Genomic DNA, 22,225 nt, shown 5'->3' with positions numbered 1-22,225 from the left:
CTCCCGCCGCGAGGCCCCCTCCGCCCAGGCCGCCCTGCGCATGCGCGCCCGCGCGCACCGCCCGCCTTGGCCCTCGCGGCGCCCCGTAGCTGCGCGCCCGGCCAGCCGGCGCCAAGATGGCGGCGCTGACGGGCGGAGAGCGGCCGCGCCGGGAGGCGCGGGGGCCGGAGCGGAGCCTCCGCGGCTGAGCCCCCCGAGCCGCCCTCGAGGCCGGCGCCCGGTTGCCGGGACCCGGGACATGGTGCGATCCGCGCCGCGCCGCCGCTTCCGCTGTCGCTGAGCTCGCGGACCGCCCCGGGTTCGGACGTGGGAGCAGGAAGATGTTTTCTGCGCTGAAGAAGCTTGTGGGGTCGGAGCAGGCTCCGGGCCGCGATAAGAACATCCCCGCCGGGCTGCAGTCGATGAACCAGGCGCTGCAGAGGCGCTTCGCCAAGGGAGTGCAGTACAACAGTGAGTGCGGCCCGGCGCGGGGATTCCGGCGGGGGCACGTGGAAAGTGGGGCGGGGGCGCGGGGGCGGGAGCGCGCTGCCCCGCGGGGTCCGCGCTTCCCGGCCGCGCCGCCTGGGACTCGCGGTAAGCGGGTCGCGCCGTGCCGGGGAAGCGCTGGAGGCCCCGGCGCGCCCCGAGGGCCTCGCGGTCTGGGTTCGGATGGGCTGAGCCCTTACCTGTGCCGGGCACGTCGCAGGTGCCCCAGCGGCGTTCGCTTGGAGTCGGGAAGTGATGTGGGCTGTAGACGAGGCCCTAAAGGACCCCGGGGCCGGAGGGTGGGCGCCTCGGTCAGTCTCGAGGCCTGCTGGCGCGGTCGGACCTTGGTGCGTTTGCTGTGCACAGTAAAATTGGTCCAGGCGATTCCTGGTGCGTCTGCGGTACCCTGATTGGCCCAGGTGACCTCGTCTCGGGGAGATTCTTACATAACGTGGGGAGAGTTCTGTGGTCTGTGACACTTCTTAGAGGAGTGGTGGGCTTTTCCAGCAATGAGCTCCGTGTCCCCGGCCGGAGGAGCGGAGGGCTCCGCTGGCTCGGGTCTTGGAGCCGTGAGGTTTTCCTTTGTAGGCTTCTCATTCCGTTTGAAGACGGAATGTCAGCTACGCCACACGTTCTCCTCCCCTCCTACCCCTTTTCAAGAAGCCTTCGCAAGGGATATACTGAGAAAAGTTCCGGAAGGCAGAGACTCTCACTTGGTGTTGTGGAGACCCCTCTTCTGCGACGGGAAGAAGGCGTTATCAGATGCCCCCAGAGCCCGGGACGGTTCCGTTCTCCGTTATAAATTATGTAAATTGCGTAGCCCCTGGGCGCTGACTGTCCTCTGGACCTCTTTTAAGATTTTCCCTCGGAAGATTTTTTCATGCTGTTCTCTGCTTTTAAACTGCTTCCTCTTAAGTTTTTTTGCCATAATCCATGTATGGCTGCAAGATACTGGACGTCTTCCCTTTGCTGCTTTAAGGGAAACTTTACTGGGTTTGGGATGCCGCGTCTCAGGGACCGTGTGCCATGTGAAGAAACTGGTTAGAACGACTTCTGGTTTAAAAGAGAGGTTACCTTGAATTCGACACAAATGCGTGTGTGTTTCTCTCACATTCAAAGAAGAGAAGCGAAGGTCAGGTTCGTCGTTTACACAAACCTTGAGCACCTGCATTTGCTTCTCCGATTTGTCTCTGAAACTTAATCCTAGTCCTTTGGAAACTGGACCTGGAACGCGTTCACCTTCTGAAAAGCACTCCCTGAGGCGCACACCCCGCCTTGTCCAGGGCAGGCGGGAGCGAAAACGCGAAAGGCCAGTGGGGTCCTTCGCGAGAAGAAACCCACCTCAGGTGGCTGGGGAATGGGGTGCAGGCCCGGTTCTCATCACCTCCTGGAACCAAAGGGGTGAAAGATGGTGCAATGGAGAGAACCTGGAGCGCTGCCCACGAGACGTTTGAGGGCGCAGCCGTCTCTACACTTGGCTCTTGTGCGTTTGGAAACTTTTGATGTCTTCCCTTGGTCAGTAGGATGGAATGCTTCTCCTCTTTAGATTCTAACGTATTTCCTCAGGGGAGCAGACCCGCTGTGTGATAATCACAGACTCAGGACTTTTCTGGGTAGGAGCTGACGTGTCTTTCACAGAACCTTGTCCTTCTGGGGCGGATAAGCCATTTTCTTTTAAACTGCTGTGACCACGATGAGACGTGAGCCACACGCCCAGAGTCCCAGCGCGCTCACCACATTTAGAGTCAAAGCCTGCAAGCGATGGCAGAGGACATCCCAGGGTCGGATGTCACCCGTGCCGCGTGGCAGCTACCGAGCTGGCCGCCAGGGGAGCCAGGTGATGAGCTGCGCTGGTGGAGGGCGGAAGCCCCCGTCTCGTGGGGTCGTCCGGCTGCCCTTGCCCGGGGCTGCATTCACCCCTTACCTAGAAAGCCTCTGGCCCCTGGAACAGCCAGAGTCCTGGCCTGTCGGATTTCGGTGCTAGGACTGACAATGGAAGCAAACGCTTCCTTACAAGAAACCTTTGAGAGCTCGGTTCTGAGCAGGAGACTCTCTTCTTTAGGAAACAGACAGCCGTGTCAGACACACTCTGACCAGTCCCAGCAGGGCTGGTTTGCAATTCCCAGGCCTCTGCTATCCACGATCGGCCACGTTTTCTTTATAGAGTTCCTTCCACAGCATCGATTGGCTTGGCAAATATTTGTCAAGCCTTCGTCATACAGCGTCTCCGCCTCGGGGTGGAAGGAGACGGGAGGCACTGGACACAGTGAGTTAGTAGCCCTGCGACCTGTCTGAAGAATGGAGAGACAGAGCAGGGGCGGGGCGGGGCTTTAGGTAGCAGGTGGCGGCAACAGGTGACCGTGGAGCAGAAGCAGGCAGGCAGGAAGGGGTGCTCTGGGCCAAGGGATCGCGGGGCAGCGAGGTTGGGGGGCCAAGCCACAGGGCTGAGAGTGATGTGGGCCTTGAGGCCCTCCTGCTGTCCCAGGGACCCTGTGACTGGAAACCTCGAGGGCGCTGAGCAGGAGGGCACCTGCCAGAGGAGGGGGCCAGCTCGGGGTCTGTCTCGAAACCTCTGCTGGTGGCGCTGTGACAGAGCGACGTGGGACTTAAGCATGCTGCCTGCAGGACTGCGTCCTGTCCATCCGAGATACACGGGAGGGATTCCCTCTTTTGCAGGGAATGTGTGGGAGTGGGCGGGAAGTCCTGCCCGGGGGCGGTTCCGGGCCCTCCGGTGCATCTGCGTGTCTTCCGCACGGAAGCTTGACTTGGACGGTAGAAAAGACAGAACAGAAATGGCTAATCTGGCCCGTTACACGCTTCTTAAGTAAAAGGCTTCTCATCACGTCTTAGGTGAATCTTAATCAAAGCTTTTCCGGTGCCTCACTTATTTAGCTTATTTGAACCCATGTCTAAGGTTCTGAGATTGATTTGACTTTTTAACTTAAAGTAGAGGCCAGTTACTTTTTTGAATAGATGAAACCAGATCATTTTATTTATTTCTGACATTATGGGGTTTTTTCCAGTTAACTCTTTTGAAGAGTACATTTCAAATTTTAAAACGATTTCAACTGAAGAGAAAGAAAATTAGGACTTCTTATTCTCAAGAGAAAACAGGAAATACAAATACGTTACAGTTGGTAAAGATATGAAAAGACAGTTTGTTCCGAGGTGACATCAAGACTCTGAACGGAGGGGCGGGATTTGAAGAACCAAAGAGAACCTCCCGAAATGAAGAAGCACCGCCACCAAAACAGAAAGCCGACCGCTAGTGCCTGCGGGGGGGGGGACGCACGCCCACACCCCGAGCTCTGCCTTTCGGAGGGAAAGAGCCGCCTTTCCGGGGCTCACGCATGCATGGACCTCAGAGAAGCCCAGGGCGCAACGTTCCGACTTCAGAGCTGGGCCCATCCCGGGAGTTTCCTAAGAGCAGAATCAAACAGAAAACCTGAGAGGCCAGCGGAGCGGACAGCCTGCCTGTGCAGGGAGAGCCAGGAGCCTGGGCCCAGTGACAGTGATAGGGGTGGGGCCTCCCGGCAGCCTCGAGAGCTGCACCAGCCACGCCGCTGCCCGGGAGCCAGTGCGGTTCCACCTGCGTCCCGTCTAAGGTGCGCGGCTACTGTGCGTGCGCGCGAAGGTTTTTGCTGCAGTAAGTCCTAGAGGGCGTTCCCCCTTCGTGGAAGGGGAGCCCAGGGGCCGGAGGCGGTTTCACACCTTGGTCGTGTAGTGACCAGTGACTAACCGGGGACGCAGGAGAAGAAGGCAGAGCTGACCCAAGCTAAGGCTCCCAGAGCCCTCTGTTGTTTAAGTGGGAGATAGAGACGCTCAGAAACTTGAGATGTTGCAGCCAAGGTGTGGGTTAGAGGTTAAGAGCTACCGTCCAAAGGCTGGAAGCAGGTGGCAAGTCTTCTGCATGAATCCTGGACAGGCATTCCCACCTGGGCTCAGCGGTAAGGAATCTAAGATCCATGAAGATGCAGGTTTGATCCCTGGCCTCGCTCAGTGGGTTAAGGATCCCTCATTGCTTGAGCTGGGGTGTAGGTTACAGATGTGGCTCAGATCCCCCGTTGCTGTGGCTGTGGTGTGGGCTGGCAGCTGCCGCTCCGATTCGACCCCTAGCCTGGGAACCTCCATAGGCTGTGGGTGCGGCCCTAAAAAGCAAAAGTAAGTAAGTAAATAAATACTGGGCAAAAGAAGAAATAAAGCCACCTCGCCCAACGGAGAAGAAGACAGAGGAGAGCGGGGAGGGAGTGTGGCCGTGTCTGGAAATCCTGGCTGCAGTTGGGTTCCCGCCTCAGTCGGGGCTGCGAGCAGGAGCTTGGGGGCGGGGGTGGGGGGAGGCGGGGGGGGGGGGCGGGGGTTTGTTCTTCCGGGTCGCGTGGCATAACCGGCCCGCAGTGGCGTGGCAAGGGTTGAAAGCAGGGGTGTGGAAGCAGCAGCCCGCTGTTATCAGCCCCAAGGATGGTCCCGTGAGCTGGTGACTTCAGACGCACGCAGGTCAGATGACCCTCCAACCCCGGAGCTTCATCAAAAGTGTCCGTCTCAGCAGACACCGAAGCGCAGGCGCCGCAAAGACCGCCTTCTGATCAGATACGAGGAAGAAAAAAGGACACCTGGGGGGGGGGGCTTAAAGCCATTTCCAAGTCATTTACGGGCCAAAGAGGCGTTTATAAGGCAGGGATCGTGAATGTGCCCGACACCCTTGTGGTCCTTGGCCTGAGAGCACAATTTGAACGCCTGGGAGAGACCAGGACGGACCCCGAGGAAGTAGAAGGAGTGAATGACAAAAAGAAGCAGGGGATGCCGGACAGTCGCCGGATGCACAGGCTGCGGGGGGCCTGACGGTCGAGTGGACAGACCCCTGGGAGGTTCACGACAAAGGCAGAAGGTGCCTCGGCAGGGACCGCGTGCACAGCCCGAGGCCAGAGCCTTAGAGCGCAGAGCGCGACGACGTGGTGCCGCTCAGCTGGAGGCTCGGGGGCCGCTGGGCCCCGCTGGAGACGCTTGGCAGCTTCGTGGGCCCCGTAGCCTCGAACCCAAGCAGAGGGCAGGTCAGAACCAGAGGGAGCACAGCTGCGAAAGCCTGGTCTGGACAGAGTGCCAGTGATGGCGCGTTATTACAGCGGGGCCACGCCCGGGGATGCGCGGAGCGCCAACATCCGGTGTCAACTCAGCAGTGGGTTAAAGGGGCAGGGAAACCGTCACCCCAGTGGGTGTGGGGAGACCCCACGAAATTCACCACCCACTGGGGACTTACAGAAGCAAACAAAACAGCAGAACCCCGCTTCTTAGCAAACTGGGAACAGAGGGAACTGGGGCATCGGCTGCAACCCGAATCCGTAGGTAATAACGAGACGCGGCCAGCGGGCCTTTGGGAAGCTGAGCCAAGGCAGGCTCTCCTCTCCCTGGCTTCTCGGGGCTGGGGGATGGCAGAAGCCAGTGAAGAGTGTGCTGGGGGCTCTGACGTAAGCCCTTCTTTATGTTGTAAAATTGATGGAAATTCAGAAACGCGAGTATCCCTCTGTCGGCGTGTGTAAAACTGAACCCGAGGCTGGAGACTGGCTCTTACGGAACAGCCGCGGGCTGTTGCCCTGAACAGCCCTGCCCCTAAAAGCATTTTTTGTTTGTTTTGTTTTTTGTCCTTTTGCCTTTTCTAGGGCTGCTCCTGCGGCATATGGAGGTTCCCAGGCCAGGGGTCAAATCGGAGCTGTAGCTACCAGCCTACGCCAGAGCCACAGCAACGTGGGATCCGAGCCATGTCGGCAACCTGCACCACAGCTCAGGGCAACGCTGGGTCCTTAACCCACTCAGCGAGGCCAGGGATCGAACCCGCAACCTCGTGGTTTCTAGTCAGATTCGTAAATCACTGAGCCACGATGGAAACTCCCCTAAGAATATTTTTGAAAGTTGAAATAAAACATGTAGAAAAAAACATCAGTGCATCACTCAGTTCTTTTTTTTTTCTTCTTCTTTTTTTCTTCTCAGGGCCGCACCCACAGCATATGGAAGTTCCCAGGCTAGGTGTCCAATTGGAGCTACAGCTGCCAGCCTGCACCACAGCCACAGCAACGCGGGATCCAAGCTGCGTCTGTGACCTGCACCACAGCTCTTGGCAACACTGGATCCTTAACCCACTGAGCGAGGCCAGGGATCGAACCCACATCCTCCTGGATACTAGTCAGGTTTGTTACCACTGAGCCACGGCAGGAACTCCCGTCACTCAGTTGATGAACTTGGTTTGACCGTTCTCCAGAGCAGCTGGGGTGGGTCCTGGGAGGGGAGCCAGCTCGATCTGCTTCTCCCCAGGGGGTCCGCCAGGCCCTGGGTGTGGTGGGAGGCGGGTTAGCACAGGAAGGAGAGCTGGGACCCCGCCGGTAGGGCAACTGATAGGAGACCCCTGCCCAGAACTGGGGGCTGTACGTGGCCTCTGAGTGAGTTTGCCTTGAAACCACTTCTGTGGCCCCGGAACCTCACCGGAGAGTCCACGTGGCTCCCAGGTTGGCAGTGCTCCTGGCAGCGGGCAGCCACGCCCCGGATGTTTCTGTGGGCGGGCTGCAGCCTGCATCTCGGAGAGGGCCCTCGGATGAAGCTCCAGGGAACGGTGAGCTGCCAGGAAGAAAGTCAGGAGGCCACAGGAAACGAAGCTCCCGACATGGGGGTGAGTGGGAGCCGCCGGGGTTCTGGCCTCTGAGACCTGGGGCTCCGCAGGGTGCCTGGGTGGGCATGTGTGAGGAAGGGCATGAGAGGCTTGAGCATAGAAGCAGGAATCTAAGGCTGCACAGAAGGACCAGGGCACGTGGGAGCCTGACTCCCCAAAGCCACGCAAAGGTAAGAAGCCGCGAGTGAACCGAGAGCATGGCATCAGAAAGGCAGCGTGCAGGGAGCGCCCATCCTGGCTCAGCGGTAGTGAATCTGACTGGCATCCGTGAAGACGCAGGTTCGACCCCTGGTCTCACTCAGTGGGTTAAGGATCCAGTGTTGCTGTGAGCTGTGGTGTAGGTCACAGGTGTGGCTTAGATGTGGTGTGGCTGCAGTGTAGGCCGGCGGCTGCAGCTCCGATTCACCCCCTAGCCTGGAAACTTCCATAGGCCGTGTGACTTGGCTCAGCTCCTGGCCGCTCTCTGGGAGATCTGGGGACTGACGTGTGGTTTTGTCCCTTTTCCTCAGGGGCCAGGAACGAGGCCCCCCCGTGCTTTCTGCAGGCGGCCCAGCCCCAGACCCAGCTGTGCCCAGAGCTGCCCTCACAGCACAGGCGTGTCTGGGCTCCCCTCCGGGGCCTGAGCGCACCCCTGGCCAAGCTCAGAGCTGCATGCCTGTGACCTGAGGGCGTCGGCTGGCTGTGTCCCGTGTGGTGACGCACCTGGGGGCTGGCAGAGAGCCGTGAAGTTTGAGATCAACACGCACGCCGTGCCGACTGGAGCTGGGACTCTGGGGATCTGGAGCCTGTGGGGAGCTTGACTGGGTGGCTGAGTTTCCTAGAAGTGTCGACCCCGCGTCCACGCCCCACTGGAGGCTGTCACGGCCCCATCCGAGCCCCCGCCCGCCCGTGGCTCTGCACGGCGCTCCGAACCGCTCATCTTTCCAGAACACTCTTGCTGAGCCCTGTGCCTTCTCCCTGAGGCATTGCAAGGTCCACTCCTTGGTGGCACCTCGGAGTCTGGCCCTGGTACCCGTCCCCTGCTGTCCCTCCGGCGTGGCCTGGGCTCTCCCGACCTGCCCGGCACGCAGGCAGGCCGCCCCCAATGCTCGAGCGGGCACAGGAGGGCACGCGCGCCGCCGTCAGCCCGGTGGTCCTGAAGGGCCGGGCCTCGTGCAAAGCTGTGCCCGGGCCATGCCAGCCTCGGGTCCCCGGACGTCCGTCAGGCTCTGGGAAGACGGGTGCCTGGGAGCGCAGGGCCTCGGGGGCCTGGAGGGCGGGGCGGGGCGGGGCGGGGCGGCCCCTCGGGGTCTCCTGGGCGCCAGCGGGGGTCTGACCCGTCCCTTCTCCCCAGTGAAGATCGTGATCCGCGGGGACAGGAACACGGGCAAGACGGCGCTGTGGCACCGGCTGCAGGGCAAGCGGTTCGTGGAGGAGTACATCCCCACGCAGGAGATCCAAGTCACCAGCATCCACTGGAGCTACAAGAGTGAGCCACCGCCTCCGGCCCGGGATCGGGGCTCGTCAGGGCCTCGGGGCGCGCCGACCCCCCCCCACGGGCCGGTCCACCTGGGAGCAGGCCCGGGGCCCGGGGCGGACCTGCCTGCGACTCGCCTGTCCCCGCGGGGTCCGGGGAGGGGTGTTGGCCAGACGGCCTGCGTGGCAGGCACCTGGACGTTCCCATGCGGTGCAGTGGGTCAGGGACCCGGCATGGCCGCAGCTGTGGGGCAGCCTCGACCCCTGGCCTGGGAGCTTCCATGTGCCTTTGTGTGTGGCCAAAAAAGAAAAAAGTTCCTTCTCACTGAGAAAAAACAGGCCGACAGCAGGACCCCGGGCCTTTGCGGAGGTGCCTTCTCCCTCCTGGTGACAGCCAGGCTGTGTCCGAGGACACTCAGTGTCGCCCCTGCCCGCCAGCCACACAGAGTGGCCTCATCCACCCACAGCGCCCTCCCCGCCTCGGGCAAAGCTGGCGGGGGCAGGTGCCAGGCGGTTCCCTGCCTTCCTTTCCCCAGGGGGCCTTGGGCAGGTGGGTGAGCCCACGTCCCTGTGCTTGGCCCCGTCGCCCTAAGGCCAGACTGGCCCTTGATAGAGGCCGCCCCCGGCCCAGCACCGGGCAGAGCACAGGGACAGCGACTCTGGAACAGGCCTTCCCGCAGAAGCCAGGCCGGGCCGGCTCCACTCGGAAGGCTTTTCGTGGCAGTTTCATGCAGGACCCAGCAGCCGGGGGTCCCGGCCTCCACCACCGCCCCCCTGCCTCCCTCACAGGGCAGCTGAGGCCACTCGTGGGTCTGGAGGGGCCGGGATTTGGGGGAGACGGCCAGTCAGCTCGCAGCCAACCAGCCCCAAGGGCCCGCCCTGGCTTCCGGGGCGGGGGTGGGGGAGCCCGCCCCAGGGACGCCTTGGGACGCGGGGACCGTGCAGCGGAGGACGTGTCCAGACTGCCCGCTGCAACCTGAGCAGCAGCCGGGCGGGCCCCGGGCCGGGGTGGGAGGCCGCCCCGCGGTGCTCATCTCCCGTCTCTGTGCCGCAGCCACCGACGACGTGGTGAAGGTGGAAGTCTGGGACGTGGTGGACAAAGGTGAGTCGTCCCCCCGCCGTGAGGGCTGCGCCAGTCTCGGCCTCGTCATCTCGGTCCCTCCCTGGGCTGAACCTGGGGGGCCCGGAGGGGCCTTGTGCTCTGCGCGGCACCACTCGTGGCCCTGCGTGTGCGCGCGGCCCCGTGCAGCCTGGCCATCGTCCCGGGGGCCGCGCTGCCCTCTGTGCCCTGGGCTTGCCCCCGCCCCCGCCTGCCCAGGGCAGGTCCCGGGCCTGCGCTCCTTTGCGGGGGTCGGGGGGGTGGGGGGGCAGCATGTTGTGTCCTCAGTGGTGGGAATGGCCTGGCCGCGTGGTCTGGAGCCAGCGCCCTGCTTCCACCCTGTGAGGCGTGCCAGGCTGAGCCGGTCCACAGACTTGGGGCGCCGGGAGCTCCCTGTGGCTTGGAGAGGAGGCGGGATGGTGGGGGAGGCCGGCCAGGGCTCCCTGTGAAAGCGCGCCTGGCGGCCTCAACGCCCCGTGGCCCCTGCTTCCCCTCGGGTGAGACTCCTGAGGAGGGGATGCGCCTTCTCGCCACCCCTAACCTGTGCCCTGTCGGCCGGGGTCCAAGCACCACCTGCAGTGGCCAAGGGCAGGTGCTCATGTCGGTGGCAACGGGCGAGGCCCTGGCGGGGGTGGGGCAGGGAGCAGGCCCTCCGGTGGGCAGTGCCACGACGCTGTGTCCCCAGGGCGTCCACCGGGGGGCGGTGTGGCTGGCTCCTGTTGAACTGGGAGCATCCGTGAGTGAGGGGCTGCCTCCAGGGCCGCGGCACAAGCTGTGTGAAGAGGCAGAGCGTGACTGTTTTCATCAACAAACCCGATTATTGCGGGGGTGCTTGTTTGTTCTGCTGAGCCTGGGGCCCTGGGGGCCCAAGGTGATCAGTGGTCCTTGCCCTCAGTGGGAAGCACCTGCGGGGGCCAGGGGCTTGGAGCTCTCACTGCGACCCAGGTGATTCCTGCCGCCCACCCGAGCCCGTCCACCCTGGCTCTGCTCAGGGAGCCCCAGGCCCGGAGGGCAGCCTCTCAGAGGCCGGCGGAGCTAGCCTGGGGCTGGGCCTGGTCAGTCTGGAAGGGAAGTGCTTCTGTTTAAACCTCCTGGGTCCTGGCCAAGTCCTGCCGCCAGTGGGGCTGTTCCAGGGGCCCCAGCCCCATCCAGTAAGACACCTACTGGAGATGGGGGCTGGCGTGGGGGCGCAGGGAGGCTCTGCTCACCCCAGGCTGTTCTTGGGGCCAGCAGTTCCACCCCGTGACTTGTGTCTGTCTTTCTAAGGAAAATGCAAGAAGCGTGGCGACGGCTTGAAGATGGAGAATGACCCCCAGGAGGTGAGCAGCATCTGTTCCCGCGTGGCCATCAGAGTTTGCGGTGAGGGGGCTGAGTGGCCGTTGGCTCTTCGGACCCTCCGCCCACCTGGCTGGCCCTTTCCCAAGGACTCCATCTATGCTGCTGGAGTCGGGTGGACGCGGTGGCCGCTTCCAGCTGCCCGTGGCTGCATTTTGGGAGTGGCTGCCACATGTCACTCCACATGCCTGATGCAGTTGGAGTGGCCCCAAAGGTCCTGGGGCCACTGGCCAGGTTTTATCTCCCTGTTACAGAGCCCGCAGGTGCGGCCAGCCGCCACCCCAGCAGAGAAGGCAGGGGCCAGCTGGTCCTCCTTCCCGTCTGGGGGGCTTTCTTTTTTTTTCTTTTTTGGTCGCCCCATGGCAAATGGAGTTCCCAGGCCAGGGATCAGATCCAAGCCCCAGTTACCACGTACGCTGCTGCTGTGGTCAAGGACAGAACCTGCGTCCCACTGCTGCACAGAGGCTGCCGACCCCTTTGCCACAGCGGGAACTCCCAGGAAGCTTTCTGGTGGCCCCAAGGACCTGTCTCTCCGTGTCCTCCTGCCCATGGACGGCCTTTAGGGCTTCTGTCCAGGACAGGAAGGTTCAGTGACTGTCTGTCCCTTTGTGGGCACATCACCACTGTCCCCAGCACTGCAGCCTCCCCAGCATGTCACTCTGGGAGTCCCTCTGCAAACCTGCGGTCTCAGCTCTGGGACATGCCCACTGTGGAGTGGCTCACTCGTCAGCACAGCGGAGGGTCCGTGAGCTGAGGCCGGCCGTGCAGCACTGGCAGGTCCAGGAGGCCCTGGAGGAGCGTGGGCTCGCTGGGCCTTCACACTCATCTTGCCTTTGCGTCTTGTTTGGTTTTGGCTTTTTTTCCAAAATGAAAGTAGCTGCTGTCGTCTCCGTTGTGAGGTCCTGTTGAGGAGTTCCCACTATGGCATAGCAGCTTCAGAACCTGACGTCAATAGCTCGGGTTCGTGCAGAGGCGCAGGTTCAATCCCCAGCCCAATCAGTGGGTTAAGGGGTCCGGCGTTGGCGTTCCCTTCTTGGCTCAGCGGAAACGAATGTCACTGGGAACCGTGAAGTTGCGGGTTCAATCCCTGGCCTCCCTCAGTGGGTGAAGGATCCGGCGTGGCCGTGAGCTGTGGTGTAGCTCGCAGACGCGGCTCGGATCTGGCGTGGCTGTGGCTGTGGCGTAGGCCGGCGGCTAGAGCTCCGATTCGACCCCCAGCCTGGGAACCTCCATGTGCCGCGGGCGCAGCCCTCAAGAGACAAAACTAACTAGAGATCCAGCGTTGCCACAGCGGTGGGTGCTGCTGCAGCTCAGGTTCGGTCCCTGGCCTGGGAATGTCCACATGCTGCCCGTGTGGCCCTTAAGCAAACAGTCCCGCTCAGCCTCTTGCAGGAGGCGCGGTCCTCACTGGGGGTGCGTCCCTCCCGTCGCAGGCCGAGTCCGAGCTGGCCCTGGACGCCGACTTCCTGGACGTATACAAGAACTGCAGCGGGGTGGTCATGATGTTCGACATCACCAAGCAGTGGTGAGCCCCCGCCCCGCCCCGCCCCGCCCTGCCCCGCCCCCAGAACCCCCCCCGCCCCGCCCCCAGAACCCCACCCCGCCCCCCACCACCCCGGCTGGAAACACCGCGCACGTTGCCCGGGCGGGCGGGCGCGGCTCCAGCGCCGGTCTGCAGGCTCCGGAGCAAGATCCGTGTGGGTGGGCGCGGGCACGGCCCCTGCCAGCTCCCGGGGGGGCCTGTCCCCGTGGGAGGAGAGCCGGCCACGCACACAGGCACCCAGAGCACGGGCGTGAGCCCCTGTCCACAGTGCGGCCACCACAGGCCAGCCTCGCAGACAGGCCTTTGCCACCAAAGAGGAGAGCCCCGAAAGATGCCACGGGTCTAGCTGGCGACTGGTTCTGTAAACCCGGCAGAGTCTGCCTGCCGCTGACTCTGCTTTTTTTTTTTTTTTTTTTTTTTTTTTGATTTTTGCTGTTTCTTGGGCCGCTCCCGCAGCATATGGAGGTTCCCAGGCTAGGGGTCCAATCCGAGCTGTAGCCACCGGTCTACGCCAGAGCCACAGCAACGCAGGATCCGAGCCGCGTCTGCAATCTACACCACAGCTCACGGCAACGCCGGATCGTTAACCCACTGAGCAAGGCCAGGGACCGAACCCGCAACCTCATGGTTCCTAGTCGGATTCGTTAACCACTGCGCCACGACGGGAACTCCTGACTCTGCTTTTTAAGTTGTACTGTGACTGCACATGTAGTCCATGCTCCTAGAAATAGCGCAAAGTGCAGAGCAAACCACCCCACGCCCGAGGCCCTGGGCGGGCTCTGGCAGGTGGCTCCTGAGCGCTGCTGTGGCGCCGGGCTCCAACCGCGCACGCTATGCGGGTGCCGCCTTTACTAAGGATGGTTGTCCCGACGGTTCCCACAGCAGCTCTGGGTGCCCGGCCGTAATGTGGGTCCACCAGCCTGGGCCACAGGGACATGCACCTTGGTGCCCGCTCTGGACTAGCCGCCAGCCCACTCGTGAGTGGCCTCCTGGGTGCGGCGGGCTGCGCTCAGAGCAGGGGAGTGGGCCGCCGGGGCCAGCTCAGTGCCCAACTCCTCCACCCGCAGCACTGGGGGCACAGCCGCCTCCTGTGCGCCTTTGGCTTCGCCTTGGCTGGGTGCACTGTGACCCAAGGCCAGGCGGATTACATGGGAGAGCTGTGGGCCACCGAGCGGGGCCACAGCTGCCAGTGAGGCCCCCTGGGTGGGCGGGAGCCTGCATGCGGGCCCGGGTGCGAGTGTCTGGCGAGGACGTGGAGCTGGGCTGGGGGCTGGGGCCAGTCTCGGGTTCCGCAGATCCGGGACAGCAGTGTGCTCGGCTCAGGCCATGCTCGGGGGGCAGCGACAGGCGCCGTCTAGGGCCCCTCGCGCAGAAGAGGGGGCGGGGTGCCGCTTACTCACAGGTGGCCGCCAGGGGCGGGCGGAGCCCCCGGGCCAGCGAGCAGTTGAAAGCACTGTACCTAAGTGGAAGGCGGCAAGTCAGTGGCTGACGCGGCGCTGTCCGGCTCGGGGGTTCCCTGCCAGTCGTCACTTCACGGCACGCCGCTTGGGAAATGCCGTGAGGGCCTTCGTGCCCGCTGCATGCAGAGCCCACGTGCCCTGCAGGACAGTGGAGCCAGGAAGCGAGAGGACATAAGGACACGAGGGAGGGGACGCTGGCGAGGCCAGAGGCCGAGCGGGGTGCGCCCCAGGAGGGTCTTCCGAGGTGCCCACGCTCTCCCCAGGCGGTGGCGCGGGTGGCGGGTCTCGGCTGCAGCTAAGGCGCATCTCTCCCCACACGCGCCTCCCAGGACCTTCAACTACATCCTGCGGGAGCTTCCCAAGGTGCCCACGCACGTGCCCGTGTGCGTGCTGGGCAACTACCGCGACATGGGCGAGCACCGCGTCATCCTGCCCGACGACGTGCGCGACTTCATCGACAACCTGGACAGGTGGGCGCCCTCCTCGCCCGGGCCCCGCCCACCCCCAGCCCCTGCTCCCCGCAGGCAGTCGGGCTGGAGAGACCCAGGGTGCCTGTGAGGGCCAGCTCCAGGCACCCTGGGGGCTGGGCAGGCTCCTGCCGCAGGAGGGGCCCCGAAATGGGACGGCAGGACTGCTGCTGGGCAGCTGGCTTCCTGGCACCATGCAGGCCCAGGTGCCAGGCGAGCGTGGACGCCCTCCATCCCCGAGGCCAGGGCAGGGCACGGGGCAGAAGCACGAGGTCGCCGGCTGGTGGGGGCCTGTCGCCTGCAGGGGGAGACTCGGCCCAGCGAGGGGGCGCTGGCCACGGAGGTGCCGTCGGGGGGCCGCTGCCGACACCTCTGCGTCTCCGCGCTTCTGGCACACAGGCCCCCGGGGTCCTCCTACTTCCGCTACGCTGAGTCCTCCATGAAGAACAGCTTCGGCCTCAAGTACCTGCACAGGTTCTTCAACATCCCGTTTCTGCAGCTGCAGGTGAGCCCGCCCGGCGTGGTGGCGGCCGCCCTCCCCAGCCCCGGGCACCGTGTGCGGCCCCCGGCAGCCCCAGGATGGCCCGCGCCGTCCCCGTCCCCTGTGGACTGGCCTGGGACCCGCCTAACGGGAGCCGCAGACACGGCCGCAGGGGATCAGGTGTCCTCAAATGTCCTTCTCGGGCTACGGGCCAGGGGCTGGGCCAGGGGCGCCGAGACCCTGGGCGCTGTCCCCGCTTTGCTGGCTCTTGTGCTGTCCGTGGAGGTACACGCGGCCCTGGCCCCCTTTGTGGCCGCACCGCTGTGTCCGCCCTGGCCCCTCTGGCCATCGCTGCGGGGATGGGCCCAGGGAGTCCCCGCCCTCCTCCCACCTGGTCTGCAGCCCTGGGTGCTTTTGTTCTTGACCCTTGATCTCCGGAATGGTCTAGACTCGGAGGGAGCTTGCAGGGACAGTGAGGGGTCCCTGCACCCTGGCTCAGGTCCCCTGACCAGAGCCCCTCATGCCTCCACGGTGCTTCCACCGAGACCACATAACCAGGCTTTGTTGGTGTCCTCACCGTCCCTCTGTCCTGGGCTCCAGCTGCCCCACAGGTAGCGGTCACTCCTGTGGCTGTGCTGGGCCGTGCCAGCCCCTCAGATGTGCCTGGCTCAGGGTCTGTCAGACCCTGGATGCGGGATGGGCTTTCAGCCGGAAGACCCCAGAGGCGGGCCCCCTGCTTGTCACGTAGCTGGTCACGTAGCAGGGCACATGTCTTGGGCTCAGCTCGTCACTAGGATGTTGAGCCCCGGCGCCTGCAGCCGCGGTGGCGTCTGTTCTTTCTCCCAAAGGACACGGCTTCCTCGGGAGAACGGCCGGCTTTCCCTCGAGCTCTGTCCTTGCAGAGACAGGCCCCTTGCTGCGGGGGTGGGGGCGCATCACCGCGTCCAGACCTCAGGCCATGCAGACCTCCCCCTCCTTTCCGGAGACCCCAGGCTGTGGCCTTTACGCTTGTCCCAGCGCAACGCGCACACAGAGAGCAGGGGAAGCACCCCCATGTGGGTTCAGGGTGGCATCTGGCAGCACCATGAGCTAGGGTGATGCCGCAGAGTGCTCTGCAGCTACAAATCGTCACTGACGCACACACGAGGCCCGGGCCCTGGGGCCGAGGTGGCACGTGCCCACACTTGGGGCCGAGACAGCAGGAAGTGTGTGTTTTTCAACACGTGTTGGGGCTTCTTAAACCCCAGGCCCTCGTGTGACAGGGGCACCGTCTGTGCATTTGCTCCCATCACAACCTCGGCCCTTAGAGCCCCTTGGAGCCGCCGAGGCATCACGCTGAACACCGGGGGCGGCTCACGGCCGTGCGTTCCGTCTGCAGAGGGAGACGCTGCTGCGGCAGCTGGAGACCAATCAGCTGGACATCGACGCCACGCTGGAGGAGCTGTCGGTGCAGCAGGAGACGGAGGACCAGAACTACGACATGTGCGTTGGCCCTGGGCCCGGCCACCCGCCTCTGGTCGCGCTGGGCAGGCGGCAGGGGCGCCACCCGTCAGCCCCAATGGGCTGTGTTGCTGCAGCCTTGGGTGGTCCAGGCCCCATGAAGAGGTGGGAGGTCAGAGGTCGGCCAAGGCCCCGCCCCAGCACGCAGCCTGGCAGCTGTAGTTGGGCAGAGCTGGAGCACACAGCCTGACCCCCTTCACCAGGGCACTTTTGCAGCAGTTGCCCACCGACAGCTGCATGGCTCCAGACAGGCCTTGCCTGTGGGCACCGGGCCCAGCGACACCAGCCGCCCTGACCCTCTCCAGCTGAGGCCCCGTCCCCATCTTGACGGCAGTGTCCCAGGTTGACACCAGGGGAGAGCGTTCCTTGACCTTGGAAAGGCATCTGGGGTGGAAACCGAGCCTGGTCCTCGACAGCAGAGGGAAGCGCTTTGTCCCGGCCCGGCCGGCGCAGAGCAGCCTGTGCGCATCCAGCAGGGTGGCCCCGTGGGTGTGGAGCAGCACCCAGCAGGCCCTCCGCGCCCACCCCCCCCCCACCGCCCTCCGGGTTCTTGGGGGGCACCCGGAGCACCTTCCACAGCTCCTGGGAGAAGCACTCGCTCTTTGGGGGGGGGACCCTGAATTACCCCTGAAAACAGGTCCTTCCTTTGTCTTTGAATTATCCAGGGGTGGGGGGTGGGGGTGGGGCAGGCTGCTTCCCCACCTGTGCTCATGGTCCCAGGCAGGACCCTCCCAGCGCCCCAGCAGTGTCTGCCCCAGAGGGGCTCGAGGACACAGACCCAGCTGTTGGTCCCAGAACAGCAGGAAGGGGCAGCAGGGGTCATTCTGGGGGGGCTGGCCCTTGCTATGGAACCAGACCTGGGGTGGACCAGCTCTGACATGGCCTTCTCCGACCGAGAGACTGGCCACCTGGTGGCACCAAGCACACAGTCTCTGTCCCCTGGGGACGGCACCCAGGCACAGCCAGCCCCCGGGCCAGCCCACTGGGAAAAGGCAGCAACCTTGGGGCTCAGCCGTGGTGTCCTGTAACCTGCCCTTAGCAGGTCGGGGGCCAGGCGGTGCTGTGGGTTTCGCTCCCAGCCTAGAGGTGGGGACGGCTGGCCCCGCGGACACCGGTCCCCAGGGACCCCTTGCCCAGGCAGCCCAAGTCCAGGCGCCTCCATGTCTGGCAGGGTGGGAGCCCCTCCCCATAGGCAGGTCCTGCCGAGAGAGGGGGTCGGGGACATGGGTGTTTGCACCTGCCATCCTGCCCCCCGGAGAGCGCACTTTCAGTGATCGCTAGGGTGACAGGGCACCTGGAAAGGCAGGTGGAGGCCCTTGGCTTGGGGGCGTTGCTCTGAGCCCGAGAGCAGGGACCCCATCAACAGGACAACAGGAGCCGCTGAGAAGTCTCAGAGGAAGAAGGCGGCCTTCCCTCTCCTTGCCGTTCCCCGCAGCTTCCTTGAGATGATGGAGGCGCGCAGCCGAGGCCACGCGTCCCCGCCGGCCGCCAACGGGCAGAGCCCATCATCCGGCTCCCAGTCTCCTGTGGTGCCTCCGAGCGCAGTGTCCACAGGGAGCTCCAGCCCTGGCACGCCCCAGCCGGCACCCCAGCCGCCCCTCCACGCCCCCTCGGCCCCCCCAGCCCCCTCGGAGGCCCCACCCCCCGTGGTCCCCGCCCCACCCCCACGGCGCAGCATCATCTCGAGACTGTTCGGGACCTCGCCGGCTGCTGAGGTGGCCCCCTCACCTCCAGGTAGGCCCTGGGAGCAGCAGCCTGTGGGATGTGGGCGCAGGCATCCCAAGTTGGGGGGCACGTTGTCTTGCTGTTCCCGAGAACCCTCGCAGACCCGGGTGGGTCTCCTTCCTCCTGGGCAGGCAGCCCCGCAGCCCCGTCACACACTGTCCTGCTTGAGGGCCTGCCCTGTGGGCCCGGCCCGGGGGACACCGGGCAAGAGCTGGTGTCTGCCGTCCCCAGAGCCAGCCCCCGCTGCAGAGGCCCCAGGAAAAGTCCAGAAGGTGGAGGATTTTGTTCCTGAAGACAGCCTTGACCGCAGCTTCCTGGAAGATACAGCCCCCCCGAAGGACGAGAAGAAAGTCGCAGCCAAGGTCCTGCAGGACAGTGACAGGTTAGGGCGGGGCCATCTGTGGAACCCCCCCCCACCCGCAGGGGTAGCCCCTGCTGCCTTTCCTGGCACCAGGCAGAAGAGGAGGCAGGTGCCCTCCTGGGCGCTGAGAACGAAGCAGAGCTGCAGCCAGAGGAGCTGCGGGGAGGGCTCGGCTGACCTCGCTGCACGGCTGCCCGGGGCAGCTCCCATGGGCTGGGCTTGGGCTTGCTGAGCCTCCCGCCTGCAGAGGCAGCCGGAGCCCAGCCACAGCCTGTAGCAGAATGGCAGGCCCCTGCGGCGGTCTGGCCAGGCATCTTGGGGAGCAAGGGTTGCCGCTTAGCAAGTGGCCCCCACTGCCTGTGATCTGTCTGGACGCCTTGTAGCTGGTGAGAGGAAGAGCCTGGCTCCAAAGAGCCACTGCCCGGTTTCCTTGGAGGCTGGGGGGCAGGCAGGGAGACTCAGCAGAGAGCGCTGGGCCCGGTGTCCCTGCAGTGGGTGCTAGGCCAGCCCCGCCCCTTCACGTGCTCTCCCTTCGCTGCGCTGAGCCCGAGCCGGGCCCGCCCAGCCAGGCCCACGCACCGTCTCTGCCGTCGCGGCATCTCCCCCAGCTGCAGAGGAGCAGGACGAAGCCACCCCGGGCCCCTCCCCGAGTGCCAAGGTCCCAGCCCGTCACCCCTCACCCCAGCACCCTGTGGGAGGGCACCTGCCTCCCAGGTCCACCCTTGGAACCTGCCGAGGCTCCCACTGCCCTGGGGGGCATCTCTGCCCCCACGGCCCCACCTCATGCCTCCTCTCCTGCCAGCCTCTGCCGCAGCCCTGGTGGGTCCCCTCCCCCGAGACCCCCTTTGCAGCAGGTCCCCTGTGCCACGTCCACGCAGACGTCAGGGCCCTGCCTGGGGCAGAGAGGAGCCGTGCACACCAATGCTGGAAGCGCCTGGAGGGACCCCTCGCAACCTCTGACCCTCCTGTCCGTCTGCAGTGAGGGGGAGGCCCCTGGAGGGAACCCGATGGTGGCAGGCTACCAGGACGACGTGGACCTTGAAGATAAGCCGCCTGGCAGACTTCTGATGCCCACAGGCCCCATCCCTGAGGAAAAGCTCCCTCCGTCCAGCGAGGAGGAAGCAGAGGAGGTGGCAGAGCACCCCAAGGCCACTGCCCTAGCCCCCGAGAAGTGCTCTGAGCCAGAGACCAAGAGGTATGGTGGGCGCCGGGAGGCCAGGAGCTGGGGACGGTGGCCTCGGGCCCCGTGACCCTTCTGTCTGCCCTGTAGGTCCTCCGCAAAGGCCTCAAGGCCACATCGGGGCGCAGCTCCCAGGACCACAGAGCCCCTCTGGTCGGGTGGCACCAAGCCCCCCACTGAGGGCTCCTCCCGAGGGCACGAGGACAGGAGGGACAAGCAGGAGTCCTCAGAGAGCGACCCCGAGGGGCCCATTGCCGCCCAGATGCTGTCCTTTGTCATGGACGACCCTGACTTTGAGAGCGACTCAGATACTCAGCGGACAGCGGTGAGGACTGACCTGGGCGCCCGGACAGGTGGCGGGTGGGTGACGGTGGAGAGTCAGGTCAGCCCACGGGGCCTCGGCCGGGCTGTCCCATGGGGGCCTGTAGGTAAGGCCCAGGCCTGTCGCCTGTCCCGGGGAAGGCACATGCGGTGCAGGGGTGGCGGCATCATGGCTGCCACACTCAGGCCATTGTCACTCTGGGCGAGCCCACAAGGGGAGGGTCCCCTCCCTGCGGGGTCATGTGACGGAGAGCTGGGGCCGGGTCTGGCAGCTGACCTGCCCGCTTCTTTTCCAGGGGGAGTTCCCCGAGCGAGAGGACCTCTCTGATGGGACGGACGACGACGCCGGCCCTGTCCAGCCGCCTCCGCCCGCCAAGCCCCCTGCCCCCACCTTCAGGCTGAAGAACGACGCTGATCTCTTTGGGTTGGGGCTGGAGGAGACCCGCCCGAAGGAGAGCAGCGGGGAAGGTAGCGGGGGGCTACTGGACTGTGGCCCGGCAGGGGCCTCTTTCTGACCGCCTTCCCTGTCCCTTTGTACCTGGGCCCAGAGCGTGGGGGTGAGGCGAGGGCCTGGGCAGCAAGGACGTCCCGCAGGGACAGAAGCCCCGTCCCAGGCTCTCCTCGGCCTGCTGGGAGGCAGCTGTGTTTCTGACGACATCCCAGACTTGCGGGAGCACGAGGCTGCAGGCCACGACTGGGCTGGGAGGATGGCAGCTGGGGACGACTGACCTAGGGGCCACACCACAGGATGTGGTGGCATGGGCAGTGCTGCTGGGAGCTGGCCGAGAACTCTTCTGGGCCCCCAGTCCGGCCCTGCGTTCCGGCCCTCCGCGGAAGCAGCTGGCCTGGCTTCCAGGCCTGATAAGGGCTTGTGGCTCCGTGTGGCCCTGGCCAGCTCCCTGGCTCGCTAGCCCCATCCCCACCCTCCACCCTGGGCCGCTTGAGCCCAGCAGTGTCAGCTGGGGCCTGTCCTGGAGCTTCCTTGTCTCTGCCGTGGAGAGGAGAGGACCTTCGCGAGCTGGTCCTGGTGCTGAAGCACGGGCCTCTCCACAGCAGGGCGCTTCTGCTGCCTTTGGAGCCAGGCCCCCCGGACCTGGCAGGGGCTGAAGCCGGGCGCTCTCTCTGGGCTGTGCTTGCTGGGGACCCGGCTCAGACAGGGCGATTAGAGGCCTCTGTCCAGTCCCAGGCTCAAGCCCAGGCCTCCCCTCCCCATACCAGCCCGGGAGGCCCAGACAGGGGGCCTGGCCTCCGGTCCAGGGAGCTGACCTTGTGCCTTATCCCTGCAGATAAGGAGGGCAAGGCTCCCTCGAGGGAGAAGAAGAAGAAGAAGAAGAAGAGCGGAGAGGTACAGCCCCGGCCCCGGGCCTCCCTGGCACCCGCCGGCGGCGTGGGATCCCAGGCGGGTTCTGCTCTCCTGGCACCCGTGACGCCGTGCTGTCCCCTCTCCAGGAGGAGGAAAAGGCAGCAAAGAAGAAGAGCAAGCACAAGAAGAGCAAGGACAAGGCAGAGGACAAGGGCCGGGAGGAGAGGCGGCGGCGGCGGCGGCCGCGAGGCCCGGAGAGGACTGCGGTGGAGGAGCTGGAGGCCTTCCTGGGGGGCGGGGCCCCGGGCGGCCACGCCCGCGGGGGCGGGGACTACGAGGAGCTCTAGTCCCGGCCGCCGCCGACCACGCCCACTGGGCGGGGGCGGGGCCTGCCCTGCGGGGAGGGGGCCGCGGGCTCTGCGGGCAGCCGGCCCCCAGCGCTTCTCAGGGATGGGACTGAGGCCGAGGAGGCCTGCCAGGCTGTTTACAGGGGTGGGGCCCTGCTTGCCCCCGGCCCCCCGCACGCGCGCACCCGGCCGGCTGCATGCGGGTGGCCTCCGCTTCTTGCTGCGGCTCGGCCAGCGCTGCGGACCGCCGGTCCCCCCGGCCCTCGGGGCTCTGCGTGCAGACGCCGGGCAGCGCTGGCACCTCTCTCGGGGGAGGCTCTCCCCAGGCATGGCGTCTAGCTTTGCGCCTGCACCCGAGCTCGGGCGTGCGCACAGGCCGGGTCAGAGGCCCCGCACTCTCATTTCCTCTCACTCTCCTCCACCACCACCCGGCCCATAAAGCGCTCCTGTTTTACTGCGTGTCTGTGTGTGCTTCTCCCTGCCGCTGGGCCCCTGCCCAGGTCGGACCAGCCCACCGCCCCCTTAGCC

The 22,225-nt window shown here is 65.0% G+C and overlaps 1 protein-coding gene across 1 annotated transcript; it reads left to right on the top strand.

The window, feature by feature from the left end:
* Positions 1-142: 142 nt before the first annotated feature.
* Positions 143-22,156, top strand: RABL6 (RAB, member RAS oncogene family like 6). The gene is made up of 15 exons (XM_021081223.1): positions 143-450; positions 8,454-8,588; positions 9,630-9,677; positions 10,941-10,993; positions 12,443-12,534; positions 14,342-14,482; positions 14,879-14,984; positions 16,339-16,442; positions 17,896-18,194; positions 18,417-18,567; positions 19,526-19,741; positions 19,817-20,051; positions 20,344-20,515; positions 21,334-21,392; positions 21,497-22,156. Exons 1-15 carry the CDS (start codon positions 321-323, stop codon positions 21,695-21,697), a joined length of 2,142 nt encoding a protein of 713 aa, XP_020936882.1. The 5' UTR covers positions 143-320; the 3' UTR covers positions 21,698-22,156.
* The last annotated feature ends 69 nt before the right edge of the window (positions 22,157-22,225 follow it).

This window comes from Sus scrofa, unplaced genomic scaffold (assembly GCF_000003025.6).
Source record: "Sus scrofa isolate TJ Tabasco breed Duroc unplaced genomic scaffold, Sscrofa11.1 Contig1206, whole genome shotgun sequence".
Lineage (NCBI taxonomy): Eukaryota > Metazoa > Chordata > Mammalia > Artiodactyla > Suidae > Sus > Sus scrofa.
The sequence above is the reverse complement of the archived record's forward strand: the minus strand, read 5'-3'. Positions and strand labels throughout refer to the sequence as shown.

Bases quoted from the DNA above. Each gene is read 5' to 3' on its own strand.
- RABL6 (XM_021081223.1), top strand. From the start codon at position 321: ATGTTTTCTGCGCTGAAGAAGCTTGTGGGGTCGGAGCAGGCTCCGGGC. The intron at 9,678-10,940 runs GTGAGTCGTCCC...TGTCTTTCTAAG, and splicing joins CTGGGACGTGGTGGACAAAG to GAAAATGCAAGAAGCGTGGC. The intron at 12,535-14,341 runs GTGAGCCCCCGC...CGCGCCTCCCAG, and splicing joins TTCGACATCACCAAGCAGTG to GACCTTCAACTACATCCTGC.